The sequence below is a fragment of the Emys orbicularis genome, chromosome 1, assembly GCF_028017835.1.
Source record: "Emys orbicularis isolate rEmyOrb1 chromosome 1, rEmyOrb1.hap1, whole genome shotgun sequence".
Taxonomy (NCBI): Eukaryota; Metazoa; Chordata; order Testudines; family Emydidae; genus Emys; species Emys orbicularis.
Genome location: NC_088683.1, coordinates 272,188,561 through 272,210,517, shown reverse-complemented (window position 1 = coordinate 272,210,517; position 21,957 = coordinate 272,188,561). Strand labels below are relative to the sequence as shown.

At 40.4% G+C, this 21,957-nt stretch overlaps 1 protein-coding gene across 1 annotated transcript in view; it reads right to left on the bottom strand.

Annotated features, from left to right (window-relative positions):
* Positions 1-4,218: 4,218 nt before the first annotated feature.
* TGDS (TDP-glucose 4,6-dehydratase) overlaps positions 4,219-21,957 on the bottom strand; it is a 30,935-nt gene continuing 13,196 nt past the window's right edge. Inside the window, exons 5-12 of the mRNA XM_065412679.1 lie at positions 21,438-21,580; positions 18,281-18,379; positions 14,443-14,502; positions 12,471-12,514; positions 11,963-12,128; positions 10,851-10,909; positions 5,928-6,025; positions 4,219-5,444 (exon numbers count right to left, since the gene is read on the bottom strand). Coding sequence (XP_065268751.1) covers positions 5,344-5,444; positions 5,928-6,025; positions 10,851-10,909; positions 11,963-12,128; positions 12,471-12,514; positions 14,443-14,502; positions 18,281-18,379; positions 21,438-21,580 — 770 coding nt within the window. The 3' untranslated portion in view covers positions 4,219-5,343. The remainder of the gene's footprint in view (positions 5,445-5,927; positions 6,026-10,850; positions 10,910-11,962; positions 12,129-12,470; positions 12,515-14,442; positions 14,503-18,280; positions 18,380-21,437; positions 21,581-21,957) is intronic.

Sequence of the window (21,957 nt, the reverse complement as noted above, 5' to 3'; positions counted from 1 at the left end):
AATTTGAAGCTAGATAAATTCAGATAAAAAATAAGGCATAATTTTTAACAGAGAGGGTAATTAACCACAAACAATTTACTAAGGGAGGTGGTGGATTTTCCATCACTAGCATTTTTTCAATCAAGATTGGATGTTTTTCTAAAAGGGTACGTCTACACTAGCTGCCGGATCGGCGGGTAGCGATCAATCTATCGGGGATCGATTTATCGTGTGTAGTGTAGATGCGCTAAATCGATCCCTGATCGCTCTTCCGTCGACTGCTGAACTCCAGCTTGGCGAGAGGCGGAAGCAAAGTCAACGGGGGAGCCGCGGCCATCGATCCCGCGCTGTGAGGACGCGAAGTGATTCTAAGTCGATTTAAGATACGTCGACTTCAGCTACGCTATTCTCGTAGCTGAAGTTGCGTATCTTAGATCGATCCCCGCTCCCCCCCGCCACCAGTGTAGACGAAGCCAAAGATATGCTCTAGTTCAAAGAGGAATTAACTGAAGGAAGTCCTTTGGCCCATGTTATACAGGTCAGACTAGATCAGCAGATGAACACATTTTTGGGATCAGAACCCATTTGTAAATCTTGTGGCCCGTTGTAACTCGGAGGTCTCCAAAAATCCAATGCCCCCCTCACCTGCAAGGGTCTAGCAGGGGGTGATAGGGTTCAAAGCTAAGATTCCAGATGCAACTGGGGCAGCGGCAAAGAGCCAAGACTACCCCTCCCCCAAATATACACATCCCATGAGAAGCAAAGGGAAAGGGAGGGTTGGGAGCCTGGAGGTAAAGTGAAGAGAGTGGGGGTTTCAGGATGCACTAAGGAAGGAGCTGGGGATTCTGGGGAAGGATATGGAGGCTGGTGACCAAATAGCACCCCAGAAAACAGCCCTCACATGACCCATGGGGGTAAAGGGGGGGGATAGGTCAGTGGTTTGAGCATTGGCCTGCTAAGCCCAGGGTTGTGAGTTCAATCCTGGGGGGCCACTTAGGAATCTGGGGCAAAATCAGTACTTGGTCCTGCTAGTGAAGGCAGGGAGCTGGACTCAATGACCTTTCAGGGTCCCTTCCAGTTCTATGAGATAGGTATATTTCCATATATTATATTATTATTATAAAAAGATCTGGGAGGCTGGGGTCCAGGATGGGTAGCATGATAGAGGGAGAGTTGCCCAGCTGCAGAGGAGGGGTACATTGAGGGGCCCAGGCTGGGAGGACAGATAGGGGTTTGGAACACAGGGTGTCACTCAGCTGCAAGGTGGTACAACAGGGGGCCAGGACTGGAGAATAGGATAGAAACTGCTTCCTACCGGCTCCCGTCCCAGAGGGGTGGCTGGGCTTCGTTCCCCACTCTGGGCATTGCAGCAAGCTAAGTTACATTGCCGCTCAGGTTTGGCCTGGCCTCCTTGACAGGAGGTTGGCCAAGCTCAATTTGTGAGAATGGTGTTGCAACCTGGTACATGGGGTTGTCGTGCTAGTAACTCAAATTTGGCCCAGTCAACTCCCTATCGTCATGAGGGAGGCGTGACTGGGCCAACCTTGAGTAACTGTAACCTTGTGCAGCAGGTGGCAAGGCCTGGAGTGGAGGGCTGAGTCCAGCCTGTCCCGCAACCCTTTAACACATTCTGGTGACCCAGTTTTGAGTCATGACCCAAAGGTAGAGAAACCCTGAACTAGATGATCACAGTGGTCACTTCTAGCCTTAAAAAAAATTATGACAGCCACCTCTGCCTTAAGAGAAAGGAGATTTAATCCACTCCTGTTTCCAAGACTGAACTGCTTTCTAAGGACAAATCATTTCAGAAACTCCCTACAGAAAAAAATATGGGAGTTACCTGCCACAATCCCAGAGAGGAAGACCAGAAACCAGCTACATCAAGCTTGTAAGGTTCAACATGTACCAGGCAATTTAACTGCCAAGGAAGTGTACCACAGAAAAATGGCGACAGCAATATCAAGGGGAAGGAGACCAGAAGAGCCCCTTCTCCTTGATGTTCTGCCCTTCAGATAGGTGGGTTGACTGCAATAACTATGAAAAACAAGATATAAAATTATCTGATGCCCCACCACCGCCCCAAAACCAAGGTAGAACCACTAGGAAACCTTGTTTAGTAAAAGGGAGAAGCCTCCAATGATACAAACTGATCTGCGGGGTGAATCTCTATTTGTGACTGGAGAAGCAGATCAACATCCAGCTGAAACTACAGGGGAATATAATGAGAATTATAAATACCAAGTGGAATTCAATCAAGCCGCAAGATCTCTACTCTTGCAAAAGTGATAGTTCTTTCACACAAAAAGTGGCCATGTACTCAGTAACATCTCCTCCGCATTACAGTACCCAGTCCTGCAGCATTATGATGTCAATACTGAACCAGTGCCCCAGCAGAAGGACAAATATCACCTACTTAATCAACATTAGGGCTTTCCCTGGAGGCCTCTAGTCCAAAATCTGACCTAGGTAGATGCTGCTGAGCTTGCGAGACATCACAGAACCACAGCACAAACTGGTAGGCCTATTTGCCAAGGCAAACCATTTTGAATTGCATCTTGAAGTGATTAAAGAGGCAGTGAAGCTGTTTGAGGACAAGTTGATGTGATCCTAAGTCTTGGTGCAGACAAGTAAGTGCAGAATAGCAGCACACGACAGAGGTGAGGGATCCAGAATTTATGGAGACTACAGATTAGGGGTCTGCAGTTTCCAAGATCAGAGATAATGAACTGACATTACTATGAAAAACTAGTTTGCAGTGTTGGTCCCTTGATATGAGAGAGACAAGGTAGGTGAATTAATATCTTTTATTGCTGGTGGTGGATGGGACAAGTTTTTGAGCTTGACAGAGCTCTTCTTCAGGTCTGGTGAAGGTAACTAGAGTGACTAAGCTAAATGCAAACTGGGACAGACTATTAATCATAAGGGGTTCACACATGTTGTAGGGACCATTTAAAATGAAGTGGACAATTAATACCTCTGCAGTCTTTGCCTTTGCCAAACACAGACACTCCACTCGAGAAGTAGACTGCATCATGGAATGGGCCACCCAAATACCCCAGGAGAGCCTGCTTCAATACAGAGGGGGAAAAAACACTTCCTGCACACCCCTAGTTGTCACCCCCCCAACTTCACAATAGAACCTATTTGGGACAGCAAACAATTACAACCCATATTTGATGAGGACCACATCCTGAAAGAAATCTTTCCCAAATCCCCTCTTCTGGCCTTCAAACAACCCAACCTCATCACCAGAAGCAAGCTCCCTACTGACCAGGACACACCAACTCAAAGCAGCAAAAGACCCTGCCAGAACAGATGCAAAACCTGCAGTCATAGCTCCACTACTATGATGACCAATAACTCCCTCCCACACCCCACCAACATACCTTTAAAAATCCATAGGTCCTACACACACCTGTCACAAAATGGGGTGTACCTCACCCAATATATCAAATGCCCCAATAACTATGTGGAGGAAATCAGACAATCACTGTGCTCTCTAATGAACTCAAGCAGCATAATAAGACAAGACAAAAATACCATATCACCCATGGGTGAACACTTCACAAAGCAATCACTCCATATTCAGCCTCTGAGTCCTCATCCTCAAAGGAAACCTCAAAAGATGAGCTTGAGACCTTAAATGCGAGACACTACAAACCATCAACTTAACAAAGACACTGGTTATAGTGCTCATTACAATAATTTGTAACACACTCCGCTGCTTAACGTTCCATCATCCTATGACTGCAGAGCTATTCATTGCCGACTTAATTTTAAGTCATCTCCTACAACATGTGCAAACACTTATGCTTAGCAATATGTCCCACCTTGCATTTAGATCCGACACTGGTTACCTTCTATAGACCAGAGGAATAGCTCTGTGAAGCTCAAAAGCTTGTCCCTTCCACCAACCGTAGTTGGTCCAATAAAATATATTATCTCACTATCTTGTTCTCTACGAAAACCTTGGCTTTTTCCATTCCTTATGTGTTCAGTGTTACAAGCATGAGCTTGTATTAAAATAGTTTATGAAACAATTTCTCTGTTGACCATTTAATGCTCTCTCTACTTATTCACGTCCTTGTCATCTCCAAGAGTGGGTAATGTCTTGTTCTCGACTTAGGGCTACTCTTCAAGGCCCCTGGAAGATTCAGTTAATATAGAATGCCATCATTTAACTTTTTACCAAGAGGCACAAATTGAATCAACTCATGCATAACAGAAGATAATCGAGTTAGACAAGCACTTTATATTCAAATATTAACATTGAAAAATCCATATTAGCAGCTTTTCCTTAATTATAGTTTTCTACTGAATTTTATGTGAAAATACAGGATATTTCTCCCTTCTATAAAAAAAGGGGGCATTTTACAAGGAAGTTTTACTAACAAGCAATGTTTCATTGATAAGATGATCTAAACTCTGATAATGCAAACCATCCCACAACTCAGTGAAACAAAACTATTTAGCTTTTATCTCTATGGCAAAAAATATTCTTCATATCATGGGACATTATAACATTTGAAATACTGTAACAAACTTAGCATTCAAGTTTTTCCAAACATTCCAATTGTAAACATTAAGGAGAAAGAAATTATTTGGGGTAATACAAAAGGTAATAACTGGATAATGACCACAGTGACAAAATCCTTTGAAAATAATGTAGACAGATAATGGAATGAATTTAAATACAAGCTTCATGCTATTTAAGACATTTAAAATTAGACCAGACAATGTTCTAGAATAGTGATCTATGGAGAACAATACTGCAATGGCAGGGAAATAGATTGTAACTATTTAGATCTCATCTCTACCTTTGGTGATTCTGTATACCTTTGGTAGAGTATAAAACATTTGGCTCCTTAATTATTAAACGCCTGAACAAAAAATATAATTTTGTAGCTAACGTGATGGAACAAGTATAAAAAGTGATGACCTGTCTAGTACATCTGATGCATTTCTGAACTTACACACACCAATAACTTATTTTCATCAAAAATACCAAGAGTTGTATTCAAAATCTTTCTTAGTCAAAGTGAACAAAACAGGTTTAAAATCAAGTGTATCAATGTATAGTGTTATAAAAATCCTTCATATAGTTATTTAAAATAAATTTCTATAAAAAATTAAGGATATTGCACTAAAACTGATGTTAACAGATTTACATCTACAAAATCAAGTATTAAAAAGCTCTGAAAATCTTTCCCATTTTGTTCCTTATTTGCAGCTGTGAATTCATAATTGTCCATGCATCTTGAAATATGAGAAGACTTCAGCTTGGTCACTTGACTGCAAGTTTCTATAAAGAAGACATGGTCACAAGGAGAGAGGATGAATTTCCTTTATGCTCGCTCTTCATCCCTACGGTACATCAAGCTGTGCAAATAGTTCTGTCACAGGAAAGGGTTCCAAAGCTTTCTCCGCATTCTTCCAGTTGCGAAAATTGTCTCTGTACCATTCAACTAGCATAAACGAGAAAGTTGAATTTAAGACATAGATCAAATTAAACAGAGAAACTGATATTCCTAACTATTTGTACCCTTTTCCAGATACCACAAGGAAGCTAACACAGCAGTAGTACAGTTATACATAAATTGCATTCTGTGACATAAATAGCTAATAATATTTGGAATCTTCAGTGAAGTCCTTAACCAAGATACTATTGTATCATATCAAAATGTCTACTTTATTTTTGGCCCTGCTTTTAAATTATATTAATAATAGTAAGGTGTCTTAATGGGTTTCTTCTAAAAAAATACTAATAGGCACATAAGCTACTTAAAGAGGAATCTGTTCTACTGGCTAGTTTGAAAGAATAAGCTCAGCAGCATTCTAACTTTAGCTACTCGTAAGATAACACTAAATTTCAAAACCAAAATATTCTCTACTTCTTTACTCCCAAATCACCACCCTCAAGTGAGTTACAGATATTAAATGTAGCATACTTGTTTTCTTTATTCCTTCCTTCCAAGGAACTTTAGGTCTCCATCCTAAATTGTGCATTTTTTCTGAATTCATTGGATATCTTAGGTCATTGGTAGGTCTTAAAAAACAAGTACAAAAATACAAGTTTAAAGAAAAATACAGTTAAAGCATGTACAATATTTTTGAAAACAATTTAGTGTACAGCACTTTGCTCTACAGTGCCCTCAAGCACTCATATTAGGCGTTTTTTTAATTAAAAATGATTTTCCCACTCAAACAGATCTGCTTTGTCACATTTTCAAAACATTTCTACCATGCATGTGATCATGCACAAAACTCATCATGTGCAGATATCCAGGGAGAAAAATGAGTTCGGCCCTCACGGTAACTTAAACCCCACTGTGCTAATGTGTTTCTATTACCTCCACTCCACCCATCCACCCACTCTGAAGGGCTTTAGAATCCAGATGGTGCTTCCCACCAATCCATGTGGCCTTTGCAGAAAATTTCAGAGAGAAGCTACCAGAGCCTCCAGCTGATAGTGGCAGAAGCAGCCAAAGCTGAGACCTTTGGTCATTTGGACATTCAGAGAACCTTGTACAGTTTTAATTGGACTTTCTCTGCCCTGTGCTGGTTTTCTGTTTGATCCTCTCCTCTCCCCCAAAGTCTTTTCACCTCAGTTTCACTCCACATCTGTCCCTCTTACCCTTTTCTCCCCTACCTTTTCTTTCTCCCTTCACCCCGCTTCCTGCAAGACCCCACTTGATATGTCTTCCGAGTTTGACAGCAAACCACTGATAAATATTCTTGAGTAGTTGAGTCAAGTTATGCACCCACCTTAGAGTAATTTCATCTAAACCATATTTCCCCAGTTTGCTTACAAGAATATCATGTATGATTATGTAAAAAGTCCAGATATATCATGTCTATTGCTTCCCCTCCAACCACTAGACCAGTTACCTTGTCAAAGAAATCAATTAGATTTGACACAATTTGTTCTTGAGAAATCCATGTTAGCTATTAATTATCACCTTATTTTTCTGTAGGTTTGAGCAAATTGATTATTTAATAATTTATTTCAGTATCTCTACAGGTATCAGGCTGAGTGGTCTATAATTTCCCAGGTCCTGTTTTTTCCTCTTTTTGAAGAGAGGTACTACGTTTACCTTTTTATAGTCATCTGGGATGTCATTCATCCTCCATGAATTCTTGAAGACAACAGTTAATGATTCAGAGATTGCTTCAGCTAGTTCCTTAAGTACACTAGGGGTGAATTTCGTCATTGTCTGCTGTCATCACACAGTTCATTCTGCTTAAGTGTTATACCGTTCTAGCACCCTGTGTCTGTTTTATCTATTTAGATTTTAAGCTCTTTGGGACTGGGACCATATACTACTCTTTGTACAATGGGTAGCACCATGGGGGTCCGTTCTGAGTTGGCTCTTTGGCACAACCATACTAAACATTATTAGTAATAAATACTAATAATACACTGTTAGGAAGCTTCAAATATTCACCTTGTTTGACACTCTGAAGATATGGCAATACTCTAGAAATCTACAACAGCAATGTCACCGTTAGTGAGAGCTCAGTGCTGCTCAATACATGGAACCTAAATGTACCAATATCCACTGATGGAAAGTGAGTGAGGAGAATCCTACTTATGTATTTCACCTTTTATCTAAAGTGCTGCTTACTTGAGGAGAAAAGCTGCTACATCACAACATCTAGGAGCTCAGGCACCTAGGCAGTAAGCCAGTGGTCCCCAACACAGCACCTGCCAGGGCATCTATGTGCGCCCGCGTACTGGCCGGCAGATGAGCATCCGCCGAAATGCCGCCGACAAGCAGCGTCATCCAGAGGCATCGCCGCCGATTTTCGGCGGCATTTCGGTGGCAACGCCTCTGGATGACACTGCTTGTCGGCGGCGACGCCTATTGACGTTGCTGCTTCTCAGCGGCATTTCGGCGGGTGCTCGTCCGCCGGCCACGGTCCGTGGTGGCTTGTCGTCTGGCACCCGCCAGACGAAAAAGGTTGGGGACCACTGCAGTAAGCCGTATCTACATTCCAGGAGCTGACAAAAGATGTAGATGCTGCTGAACTGTTTGGGTGCCAGTAGAAATATGGATAAACTATTTTCAACATTGTCCCAGTAACTATAGTGATTAATGTCGCATAGACAAGACTTTTGTGTCTGTTAGTCTCCTCAACCAAATATTGTACAACTGTTATTTAAATAAAATAGAATATAAAGTGTCTTGTGCTACATTTTAAGATGTTATACTATTGTCACCATAAATCTTTTCCAAGCCGCAGCCTGCAGTTAGTCTTTCCAATTTCCCTTCTTTATGTTTGTTCACAGCAAGTGAGGCAGGGTTCATATTTTATAGAAAACTTAGTTTTCATAGGACAATGTCCTATTTTTCTTCAACACTTCAGGGCTCAGCTGTTCCCATCTCTAAAGTTCATAAGTCTCTCAATCTTATCAAGAGTACAATAAAAGCTTGTGTATTTTATGCTCTAGGAATTATTCTGGGGAAGTTCTATGGCTTGTGTTATACAGGTCACACTAGATGATCATAATGGTCCCCTGTGGCCTTGGACAAATCCATCAGTCTAAAATACAGCCAAAGGGCTGCATTTGGCCCATCTGACGTATTTATGCAGCCCATGTAATTACATTCAGACTGTCAGAATCTAATCTTTAATCTTTTTAAGTTAATAAATATAAAGTTCTCCTGGCTGCCAAGATAACCTTCCAAATATGAACAGAATAACTGATAGTTAAGGATAAGATTCTATCATGGCGGTCACAGATTCCATGACTTTCCGGGACCTCTCTGACTTCTGGGGCAGGACCAAACCAGGGGCTGGAGTGGTCACCAGGGCTGGAGCAGCTGCAAGCCCCAGCAGCGCTCTGACAATGTGTCATCCTCCCCACCCCCCGAGGGTATTTTAACTAAAAGTCAGGGAAAGGACGTGGGCAATAAACAAAAATTCACAGAAGCCCACTGTGACGTTGTGCAGTCTATATGGTTTTATAAAAACTTGATAATAAGTCAATATAATGTAACTGGGATAGTTTTAGAAAAATTTGACAATAAGTGAATATAATGCAACTGGGGTATGCTTTGTCCAAAAGGTCTCTTGTAAGGTATCATTACAAAGCTCATAATCTACTGAGTGTGATCATCCTATTTGTAGAAATGTACCACTCTTGTATCTAAAACTAGAAATATAAAACATAACTCTGAGGGCCTATTGTAATTATGTAAAGTGTGGGCCATTAATGATGGTTTGGAATCTTGATGACTCCCATTAACAAGAACCATTGTCTGCAGATGACTGTGTTTACCTGTGAGTCTTCCTGTATATGTGTGTGCTGGCAAGTGAGTAATGAAGTCTTGCAGTGACATGTGATCATGTCACCTGAACTGGAATCCATCTTTAACCTGGTGCTTTTCCAGTGAGGGGGGGTGGAAACCCACAGGGACAAAGGGTTCCCGCCTTATGCAAAAGATATATAAAGGGGTGGAAGAGAACAAAGGAGGGAGAGGAGCCATCATGAAGAATCCCCTAGCTATCACCTGAGCTGGAACAAGAGCTGTACCAGGGGAAAGAATTGTGCTCAGGCCTGGAAGGTGTCCAGTCTGAGAAAAACTTACTGAAACATCTCTGAGGGTGAGATTTAGTTTGATTAGACATAGATTTGTGCATTTTATTTTATTTTGCTTGGTGACTTACTTTGTTCTGTCTGTTACTACTTGGAACCACTTAAATCCTACTGTCTGTATTTAATAAAATCACTTTTTATTTAGTAATTTATTCAGAGTATGTATTAATACCTGAGGGAGCAAACAACTGTGCATCTCTCTCTATCAGTGTTATAGAGGGCGAACAATTTAGGAGTTTGCCCTGCATAAGCTTTATGCAGGGTAAAACGGAGTTATCTGGGTTTAGACCCCATTGGGAGTTGGGCATCTGAGTGCTAGAGACAAGCACACTACTGTGAGCTGTTTTCAGATAAACTTGCAGCTTTGGGACAAGTGATTCAGACCCTGGGTCTGTGTCTGGAGCCAGACGGGAGTGTCTGACTCAGCAAGACAGGGTGCTGGAGTCCTGAGCTGGCAGGGAAAACAGGAGCAGGGGTAGTCTTTGCACATCGGGTGGCAGCTCCCAAGGGGGTTTCTGTGATCTAACCCGTCACACCCACGACCTGTCCCTGACTTTTATTAAAAATATCCATGAGAGAATCTTAACCTGATAGTCTTTCTAAGCCTGCAGATCACCTGAAACAATGGCTCAGAGGTGTGACCCCTCCTGCTCCGTACTAATCTCACTGAAGTGTCAATTCTAAAGCCTGTTGATGCCACGTTAATGGTGATATTAACTATTCCATTACTGAGCATTTCAGAGTAGAGAATGGGGGTGCAAATGAAGCCTACAGGAAGGTGGGAAATTGGAAGTTGCTTCAGAGAAGGAAATGCAAATGGAGAACAGAGACGACACACAAAAACAGAAAGTTAAACAAATGACAGAAATAAGAGTGGTTGTAAAGGTCAGAGTTCTTCCACCCTGCATGATGGTGAATGTAACAAGTACTGAACAAACAAATTAAGACAGTTTAGTTACTACATAAAGGCTATATTTCTATACTTTATCTTTGTGCAAATCTCCTACTGACAGTAGGCATTCCTCTGTGGATTAAGGGGAGGAAGTACCACTGTACACACACAGCCTGGCCTATGACTAAAAATGGAATATGCCCTTCATGGTGAGCCTGACATCACTGATCTATGCAGGAACAGACTATTGTCACAAAAGGGCATAATCAGAACTTTTTTTTTTTTTTTTAGTGGTACAAAGAAAGTACAAAACAAAAAAAAGATAGAACACATCTTTAAGATAAAAATCCCCCAATAGACAGTTAACCAATTCCTCACCTGTCTTTGACATAATCCACCCAATGTTCCATTTCAGATTCTGAATTGGTCTTTTTTATCTGTCAACCAGAAAAGAATAAATTATTTTCTATATTACAAACCAGGTTACAATGCATAGAATTAAATCAATATTAAGGTTCAAATTTAACACTGGGCTAAGAACCACCATTTCTGTATGTTTTTTGGTTTAAATTTTATGAGCTGTGGCTGGTAAAATTATTGCAAGGTAATTAGTTTTGACCACTTATAGTGATTCCAATGGCCACTCTTCTCCAGATACCTTCCAATACTTGGGGATTGGTCCTACTTTGAGCAGGGGGTTGGTCTAGATGACCTCCTGAGGTCCCTTCCAACCCTGACAGTCTATGATTCTATGATTAATAACTGTATTTTTGTATAATTCTAAATTTTAGCAAGTTTTTACTTTTGGCAATTCCACACTCCCTGACCAAAATGAAATAGAGAGTATCAAGAAGTAGTTGTCAATTGATGACTGGTCATTAGCCTGCGTGAAAAGCAGGTGGAGAGCTCTCAATGCTGCCCCCTTTTTAAAAAAAGCACTTGCATCAGTGAGAAACAATAATAATAATAATAATAATAATGATACCACCTATTTCCTATATAGAACTTTTCATCAGTAGATCTCAAAATACTTCGAAGTCTTTAAATGTATTTATCCTCACACCTTCCCATTTTACAGATGAGGAACTGAAGCACTTAGAGGCTGAATGACATGCCCAAGGTCACAGGAAGTTTATGGCAGAGCAGGGAACTGAACCCAGGTCTGATTGCATTAGTATGGAGACTGAGCTACCTTCAGAGTTACAGATCATTTCTTCCAGGTCAGGATCCCAGGAGGACTGAAAAAATACTGTAGCGTGGGGTAGCTTGCATGGCTGTTTTGTGCACTATACCTGTGCTACCAGTTCTGTGGATCTATGGCACTTCTGTCTCCCTAGGGGATTGTCAAACCTCATCTTTCCCACCCTTTGAACATTAAACTCACATAAGCCCAAAGTAATTCAAATCCTCTGAAGTTCAATTGCAGATGTACCATTATTAAGAAGAAAAGAAACCACAAATACTCTGAACTGTCTACATTGTTTACTTACTAGGTGGATTAATTCTTTAGCAAGCTGTACAATGGACATTTCAAAATTGGTTCCAATGTTATAAATTTCACCTGGCTTCCCCTTCTTTAGAACAGTAAGGAATGCTTCTACTACATCAGTGGCGTAAAGAAAATTCCTTCTTTGAAGCCCAGAACCATGAATGCAGCTAAACAGGAAAAAGAAAGATACTGTGTTGTGTAATTTTAAAAACAGAAGTATCCAGTTATTCTATCAACATTTAGATGTGTATTTTTAAGTGGACACAACTATTAAAAAGCAGACAAAGATGCTTTTTGGTTGAAAGAAGATTCCGTTTGAGTTAATTTTAAAATAGCCTTTTTGGTTCCTGATTGCAATGTAACTAAAATGCAAGTAAGTTATGGACATACTCAGATTACTAATGGGACTAATTTTAAAAACATTAATTTATGAAGAATACTGCTTTTCCACCACATACTCCCTGCCACAAACCAAAAAAAAAACACTGTAGAACACTCAAGTTACATACCATTTCCTGTTCTGATGCAACAAAGATATAAACTTCGGAATAACCTAAACAGCAATAAATAAATAAATAAATAAATAAAGTCGGTTCATTTTAGAAAAAGCTGAGGCTCTACAAGGACTTACAAGGTGAAATCGTGGCCTCACTGAAGTAAATGGGCCCAGGATTTCACCCATAAAGAACATCTATTTAAAAACAAAGCAAAACACAATTGAAAGTTAGATGGAAGAACTGACATAATATATTCATTTGAATTTTAAAAGCTGCTTAATAGAAACAAGTTTAGGGTTTTTTTGAAAAGAGCATTTGTGAGAATGCATGCCTTCCAACATTCATCCTAACCACCAAGCTAAAAGCTCCTTGGGCATGGAAGTTACATGCATATTTATTTTGTTGTTCAAAGTGAACATTTATATACACATCTCAGAAGTCTGTTCAAAGGATTTTACTCAAGACAGGAAATATGATCACTATGATTCTGTGAAACAAACCAGTGTAATAGTAGATAAGCAGAATGGGGAAACAGAATCCATGATCTTCTGCTCTAAAAATCACTGGAGATCACAGGATTAGTAGTTTTAAATCTTACCCTCTTTAGGGAGCCAGGGAGGCCCTGATCCTACAAACACAACATATGCTTAACTTTATGCATATGAGGAGTCCCACAGAGATCAATGGGGCTGCTCAAGTGCATAAAGTTAAGCACACATGAAAGCATTTGCAGGATCAAGGCAAATGGGGCATACACTTGAGCAAGTATGATCCTACCTTGCAAAGACAAGTCACACCCAAACATCCCCATGTAGGCAAAAAAAATTACTCAAACATCTGTGAGCATGAGTTAAAATCCAGTGGTCTGGTACCTACCTGTAACAAACCCATAGCTACAAACAATAGTTACTACAGTTGCTAGCTAAAGAGCACAAATGTGCCACAAAGATAGAAAGATCTTGAGGTACTAATTTTTGAGCAAGAGTCCCAGGCTACCTGCGAGTACTTACGTTGGCAATCGTGGTATCCAGCTGTAGCCAAGGATTCATCAAAAACATATTGCTTCCTACAGTTATTTTTTTCTAACTATAAAAGGCTATACATTTTAGTTCTTCATTAGTCAGTCCATTAAGTCCCTAAATATTTTTTCTTTATTCTTCTATGAGTTACCACCAATTTGTCTAAATTTTTCCAAAATGGTCAGAACTAAAAGCAGTGCAGAGACGCACAACCTCACAAAAATAGCACAAATATGCCTTTGCAAAATGCGGCATTTCTTTATCAAAATGTGCAGTAACTTTCATTGTCATTTATCCACTATCACCCCATGTTTGGATAGTAGCAATACAAAACACAACTCCCTCCTATTTAATATCTATTTTGAATTATTCCTCTCCACAAGATAAGCCTAGACAAATGCAATCCACTTTAATTTCATTTTATTTCTGACCAGATTTCTGACTTTTTTAGGTTTCTTTTTATCTTTACTGATTCAACTCCACCTTCTTTCATATCTGAGGGATTTTTTAAAAACTTACTGTTTACCTCACTTTCATATCATCAATGGAATTATTAATTAAGACCAGAATTAACACCAATCCCTGTGGCACCCTGATAGCCTCTGAAAATCTAGAAGCACTGTAAAAAATTCTGACAATGCTCGAATAGATATTTGAGACACTTTAACAAATGCTTTATTGGAGAAATGTAGTTCCTGCTTCCCTTGCATCCACCAACATGAGTCAGCTAGGGGTGGTTAGATTGGTAGGTTATTAATATCAGACTAAGACAGATGGTGCTAATTGAGCTTGACCTACTTTGCCTGTGATACAAAGTATTTTCTTTGGAAAACATTGTAAGTATATTCAAACACACACACACACACACACACACACACACACAAACAAAAAACAGCCGTAAAACATCTAAACAACCTTTTTACAATGAATTAGAGAGTTAAGATAGAAAAAGAAATATTACTTACTTTTTCTGGATACTGATGTGGTCCATAAACATTGCTGCTTCGTGTGATGACAACTGGAAACTTTAAAATATTAAACATGTGAGTATTATCTGTCAAGGACTGTAGGCCCAAACTGCCTTCGCTTCTTCACCAAACAATTAATAGTAGCAATTCGCAATTTTGTAGTGCCTATCCAAATATCTGGAAGAACTTTATGAATAAATGAAGCCACAAGACACACCTGCCAGTAGACAAATACCTCTAGTTTAGAGATGGAGACATGCAGTCAGCAACAGAAGTTCCTGTTCCCCATTCTCATTTGCATTCCTGTCTAGAGGACACTACAAACATGTATACGGTAGACAATATAAAGAGCCTTTGTGTGACATTTCTTAGTCAAAAGAAATGTTTCACTGTCACTAACAGACATCTATCCCTGAGTTTTCCCCATCCCAAAGACAACAAACTTATGAAGAGCCTTCAAAGGCCTGAAAAAAATAAGATGAAGAATGAAGCAAGACAGTTTACAATTGAAATGTTTAAACAAACAAGGATCTGCATAGCAATTTAAAGCTTCAAATAAAAATAAATAAGGAAAGATGGAAGGTTGCTTTCCCCATGGAAGCAGACAATACAATTTGGTTACCTTAACTTCGCACACCCCTACTTTGGAATATATGATTTCTTTTACGTTTAGCTGTAATTTAGAAACTAGGGAATTTAGTTAGTTTTGATAGACTGGTAGAAGAAAGATGAAAATTCAGAAGTTTACAATTACGATGAAAAAATATTTGTTTGTTTTGAATGCCTTTAATAACAGGATAGGCAAGTGTCCTTTTGATCCAATTTAAACAGAACTGTGAATCAGATGGTACTGTGTCAGAAATAATTTCCCTAAACAGTTTATTAAGGTTTACCATGACTCAGTTTCCACATAAGCATTCTTTTATTAGTCCAAAGGCCACTTGCTGTTGATTACATTCAAAATATTACTCATGGGGGGATTCTGTGCTACTACACGTGTGCATAATTAATGAGCCGTGTATATTTTTAATTTCTGAGCAGAAAAAAGCTTCTGCCTAAATGTTGCTGCAGTTCTGCCTTTTGCCCACCGGAGGGCGCTGTGATGCAAGAACAGCAGCAGCTCCCAGCCAGCTGAGGAAGAGAAAGAGCCTGCCTTCTTCGCAGTGCACATCAGGCCAGGTCAGGTCAGGAGAGGGGAGCTTTGGAGAAACAGACAGCGTTGGGTGCTGGCAGGGGGTGGGGAGGTCAGACAGGAGCTCATGAGAGCTAGTGGGGAAGGACAGACTGGGGCGGGGGCTGAACAGGGAAACATAGGGACAGGGGTAATGGCTGAGTGGGGGCACAGAGACACATGGGGAGGGGGTACAGGGACATGGGAGTGGCTGGGTGAGGCACAGACATATAGGGACGGGAGTGGCTGAGTGGGGGCACAGAAACACATGGGGATGGGGTACAGAGCCACATACGGACAGGGGAAGGGGCTGCAGGACCACATGGGGATGGGGAGAGTGGGTGTCTGAGTGGGGGTGGAGGGACACGTTCATAGGGGATGCAAGGACACATGGGGGTGCAGGAACACAAGGGGGACAGGGGCAGATGTGCCTGACTGAATGGGAGATGCTAGGGGTCAGACAGGGTCTGCATGGGGGAAGCTCCCGAACAATCCTGTCTATAAGGTAGGTAGAAAGCTGGCTAGATTGTCGGGCTCAGCGGGTAGTGATCAACAGCTTGATGTCTAGTTGGCAGCCAGTATCAAGTGGAGTGCCCCAGGGGTCGGCTTTGTTCAACGTCTTTATTAATGATCTGGATGATGGGATGAATTGCACCCTCAGCAAATTCGCAGATGACACTAAGCTGGGGGAGAGGTAGATACACTGGAGGGTAGGATAGCATCCAGAGTGACCCAGACAAATTGGAGGATTGGGCCAAAAGAAATCTGATGAGGTTCAACAAGGACAAGTGCAGAGTCCTGCACTTAGGAAGGAAGAATCCCATGCACCGCTACAGGCTGGGGACCGACTGGCTAAGCAGCAGTTCTGCAGAAAAGAACCTCAGGATTACAGCGGACGAGAAGCTGGATATGAGTCATCAGTGTGCCTTTGTTGCCAAGAAGGCTAACGGCATATTGGGCTGTATTAGTAGGAGCATTGCCAGCAGATCAAGGGAAGTGATTATTCCCCTCTATTCTGCACTGGTGAGGCCACACCTGGAGCATTGTGTCCAGTTTTGGTCCCCCCACTATAGAAGGGATGTGGACAAATTGGAGAGAATCCAGCGGAGGGCAACGAAAATGATTAGGGGGCTAGGGCACATGACTTACGAGGAGAGGCTGAGGGAACTGGGGTTATTTAGTCTGCAGAAGAGAAGAGTGATGGGGGATTTCTTAGCAGCCTTCAACTACCTGAAGGGGGGTTCCAAAGAGGATGGAGCTAGCCTGTTCTCGGTGGTGGCAGATGACCGAACAAGAAGCAATGGTCTCAAGTTGCAGTGGGGGAGGTCTAGGTCGGATATTAGGAAACACTATTTCACTAGGAGGGTTGTGAAGCACTGGAATGGGTTACCTCAGGAGGTGTGGAAACTCCATCCTTAGAGGTTTTTAAGGCCCGGCTTAACAAAGCCCTGGCTGGGATGATTTAGTTGGTGTTGGTCCTGCTTTGGACTAGATGACCTCCTGAGGTCTCTTCCAACTCTAATATTCTATGATTCTATGAATCTCTCTCCACCCCACAAAAAAACCTGTTCCATATTTTTCCTACCCATACCCAACAACCCTCCAAGTTCACACCCAGGCTCCTTCCCAGCAATTTACTTCCGTCTCCCTCAGCTCCTCCGTTATCCCTGACTCCCCCAAGCCTTTGCACTGCTTCTGAGGGATGCAGGAAATACGGTTCTGTATTGTAGTTTAAATGAATTATTACTCAGAGTTCTGTATTAATATGCCTAATAAGAAATCTATTTGTCAAAAAACATTTCCTGAATCTTTTTTGTTGTCTGTATTTTTACAGACATACTTGCTGACAGGCATTTTGAAATAAATGACCAAAAATAATTGAAACTGGTATGATTATATTGTGTTCTTTTGACAAATAAAATATGCAGAATTTTAAAATATTATGCATGGAACTTTTAATTTTTTGGTGTGGAATTCCCCCAGGAGTACAATATCAATGTAACCACATACTTCCTTATATTCTATACCCCTAGCAATAATACAGTTATAAGCAATAGCCAAAACGTAACAGGTTCAGGCCCAGAAGGTACCTTTCTATCATGGCATGATTCCAAAAGGGTCAGTGCTTTTCTGTATTAAGAACTCCTAAAAAAAAATGTTGCTTTTTATATACTATAACAAACATGTAATGTCATTACTGGTTATTGGACCTTAGTGAAAGTTACATGTAGCAATTTAGGGCTGCACTTTGCTCTCTTTTTGGTTTTCTTATCTTATTTTGCTGTATTTTCCCCTAGCTACTGAATTCCACGTCTTTCTAAACAAAGTTACATAATTAATCACTTACTGCGTCTAGCATCCAATCTATCATATTTTTCTTATTTCTAATATTCAGCCCAAAATTTAAATATTTCCAGGGTTGCTATAAATTTAACAGAAACAATCCCTCTTTCTCATAATCTCATTACTTTTGGTCACTTGCTTCACGCCTATTACTTATGTCAAAGTCCAAACTCAATTTAAAACTATAATTCACTCAGATCTAATGTGGGCTTATATTCCTACACACTGTGTTTACACATTGTGGTAGATTTTACTTTGACACATATGGAAGGGATGCTATTGCAATAAACCTTATAGTTTCTGAAACCTGAATAAGCTTACCTGATACCTCTCCCAGTAAGACTGAACAAAGCATTCTGCAGCTGCTTTAGATGAGGCATAAGGATTTGTTGGTCGTTTGGGTGAAGTTTCATCAAATTCCTGAAATAAAAAGAATGATAACTTGCATTATATAACAGCTTTCATCCTAAAGAATCCTAGAATGTTTTTAAAGCTTCATACTGAAGCTGCTGTCAGAACATTTCTACCACAACTGGGGTAAAATACAGAAGTCGTTTGACAGTACTGGAAGTGAAGAATACATTATTCAGCTGAAAACAAAGGAGAAATTTAGGCAGAGTATAAATGTCTATATGAAAAAAAAAAAAAAAAAAACACCCCAGATGGACAAAAGTTTTACCGACAAAAAGTGTTGGTCTGGACAACACTTTGCTGGCAGAAGACTCTCTCCAGCTACAAAGCTACTGCCCCTAGTTGGGGGTGGTTTTATTTTGTCGGCAGGAGAGCTCTCTCCTGCCAACAAAGAGGGGCTACGCTACATAACTTACAGCGGCACTGCTGTAGTGGCACAGCTGTGCCCCTGTAAAGTGTGCAGTGTAAACATAGCCTGGAACTGACTGAGGTTCTGTCTGACATGGTGATGAAGTTCACACCACTTATCTTGGGGAAACATTAAAATCCACATGATCAATGGCACAAAACCTCCTACACAATCTCTCTACTTTCTTGAAGGTAATCTCCAGACCCACACATAGCTATACCCTGGATTGGATGAGTTCTTTAGAGCAACATACCCCTGCCATCCCAGTGAGGTCAGCCACAACTTCAGCAACTGATACAGATCAAGACTTTCTTATCACTAATTTGCTATGATGCGTAACCTAACAAAGTGGTAGATCTGAGATGAGAACCTCTTAGTTAAATGGATATAGATGCAAAGTAGGCCATATTAGAATTCCTTAGTGGAAGAACATAAGAGCGGCCATACTGGGTCAGACCAAAGGTCCATCTAGCCCAGTATCCTGTCTTCCAACATTGACCAATGCCAGGTGCCCCAGAGGGAATGAACAGAACTGGTAATCATCAAGTGATCCATCCTCTGTTGCCCATTCCCAGCTTCTGGCAAACAGAGGCTAGGGACACCATCCCTGCCCATCCTGGCTAATAGCCATTGATGGACCTATCGTTCATGAACTTATCTAGTTCTTTTTTGAATCCTGTTATAGTCTTGGCCTTCACAACATCCTCTGGCAAAGAGTTCCACAGACTGACTGTGTGTTGTGTGGAAAAAAATACTTCCTCTTGTTTTAAACCTGCTGCCTATTAATTTCATTTGGTGACCCCTAGTTCTTGTGTTATGAGGAGTAAATAACACTTCCTTATTTACGTTCGCCACACCACTCATGATTGTCTATACCTCAATCATATCCCCACTTAGTCATCTCTTTTCCAAGCTGAAAAGTCCCAGTCTTATTAATCTCGTCTCATACGGATGCCATTTCATACCCCTAATCATTTTTGTTGTCCTTTTCTGTACCTTTTCCAATTCCAATACATCTTTTTTGAGATGGGGCAACCACATCTGCACACAGTACTCAAGATTTGGGCATACCATGGATTTATATAGAGGCAATATAATATTTTCTGTCTTATTATTTATCCCTTTCTTAATGATTCCCAACATTCTGTTCGCTTTTTTGACTGCCACTGCACATTGAGTGGATGTTTTCAGAGAACTATCCACAATGACTCCAAGATCTCTTCAGCTAATTTAGACCCCCTCATTTTATATGTATAGTTGGGATGTTTTCCAATGTGCATTACTTTGCGTTTATCAACACTGAATTTCATCTGCCATTTTGTTGTCCAGTGACCCAGTGTTGTGAGATCCTTTTGTAGCTCTTTGCAGTCTGCATGGGACTTAACTATCTTGAATAGTTTTGTATCATCTGCAAATTTTGCCACCTCACTGTTTATCCCTTTTTCCAGATCATTTATGAGAGGACCTTCCCTCTTATCCCATGACAGCTTACTTTGCTTAAGAGCCTTTGGTGAGGGACCTTTTTAAAGGCTTTTTGAAAATCTAAGTACACTGTATCCACTGGATCCCCCTTGTCCACATGCTTGTTGACCCCCTCAAAGAGTTCTAGTAGACTGGTGAGGCATAATTTCCCTTTACAAAAACCATGTTGACCCTCCCCCAACGAATTATGTTCATCTATGTGTCTGACAATTTTGGGATTCATCTATGAGAAATAGTATTCCTTTTCTCTTTCTTTTAATCAAAGTGGGCATAAGTTGTACAATCCTCCCTGCTGATTAAAAAAGAAGTTGTGAATGGGTAGTAATCAGTAAGGTTATCCCCTCAATACTGAGAAATAGTTATCGCCATTACTTTTTGCACTGATGAAGGAATCACTGCCACAAACTGTCAAACAAGGCTATGTCTTTCCTTATTTACAAAATGCCCAAAAGTGTGTTAGGTATTTCAGGGCTTTTCTACATGGCAAGTTATTGTGCTACAACCCAGGGTGTGAATCTACAGTGCGCTAGCTTGCTCCATCGTAACATCCTCTGTCGTCACTGCTACAGCTCAGCAAATGTCCAGGAGTGCAGCTTGACATACAACGACTTGAAAGCGTAGCTCGCCAAACCATGCAGATTCACACCCAGGCTTGCCACACAGTAACTTACCATGTACACAAGCCCTTAAATATATAGCAAAACAAGTCCCCTGTCACATAAAGCTTACAATCTAAGTAGACAACACACAAAGAATGGCAGAAAGAACAAAATGTTCTTTAAATAAAGATAGGCTCAAAAGCACCCTGGGCAGAATTTGTGACAGGACATTCATTCCATACCACTTAAATTTTATTTCTTCAAATGCATTTTTTTTTTTTTTTTTTTTTTTTTTTTTTACTGTATACCCATTGTTCTCGGCATTCTGTATTAAATGTAATACACAAATGATAAAAGATGATGAATAAGAGACTGTTACTAAACTATGTTTTAGTAACAATCAGTATTTGTTTATAAGTTTCATTATCTTCAGGAACAGCACATACAGTATATGATAGTTCATTCACAGAAGTCATGGGAAGTTATTAAAATCTTATTTTGTTCTGTTTAAAATCTTTAAAAATATGCATAAAACAAGCAGAGGTACAAAAAAATATAGCTGTGTTTTCAAGCTCACCTCATCAATGCTACCTCCATATACTTCATCTGTGCTGACATAAATGAACTTCTCCACACTGGCTTCATATGCAGCAGTGACCAGGACATGAGTGCCATAAACATTCACATAGGTGAATTCCAGGGTACGCCAAAATGAAAGATCTATAACAGAATGAGTTTGTCTTAAAATTTAATTTCACTAGGGTAGAGAATGAAAAAAAGTTTTCATTTCAGGCATTGAAGACTTTAAAAAGATGACTTGGCACGAAAAGATTAACAGGAAACCATATCATAAGGCACTGTAGAGATGAGAGTTTTCAGTGGTGTTGATTGCCAATTAACATGATTATAAAGACAAATATAGACATTCCCAATATTTGCTCCAAGACAAACGTTTGTACCTGGTAACGAACCATGACCAATTCCAGGGTGAACTACAACCAGGAATAAAATGTTGCGGAGTAGCTATATTTGCCTTTACAGTAGTGATAGTTAACTAAGTTAAACGGCAGTCAATTCACTTGAGTTTACAAGACAAC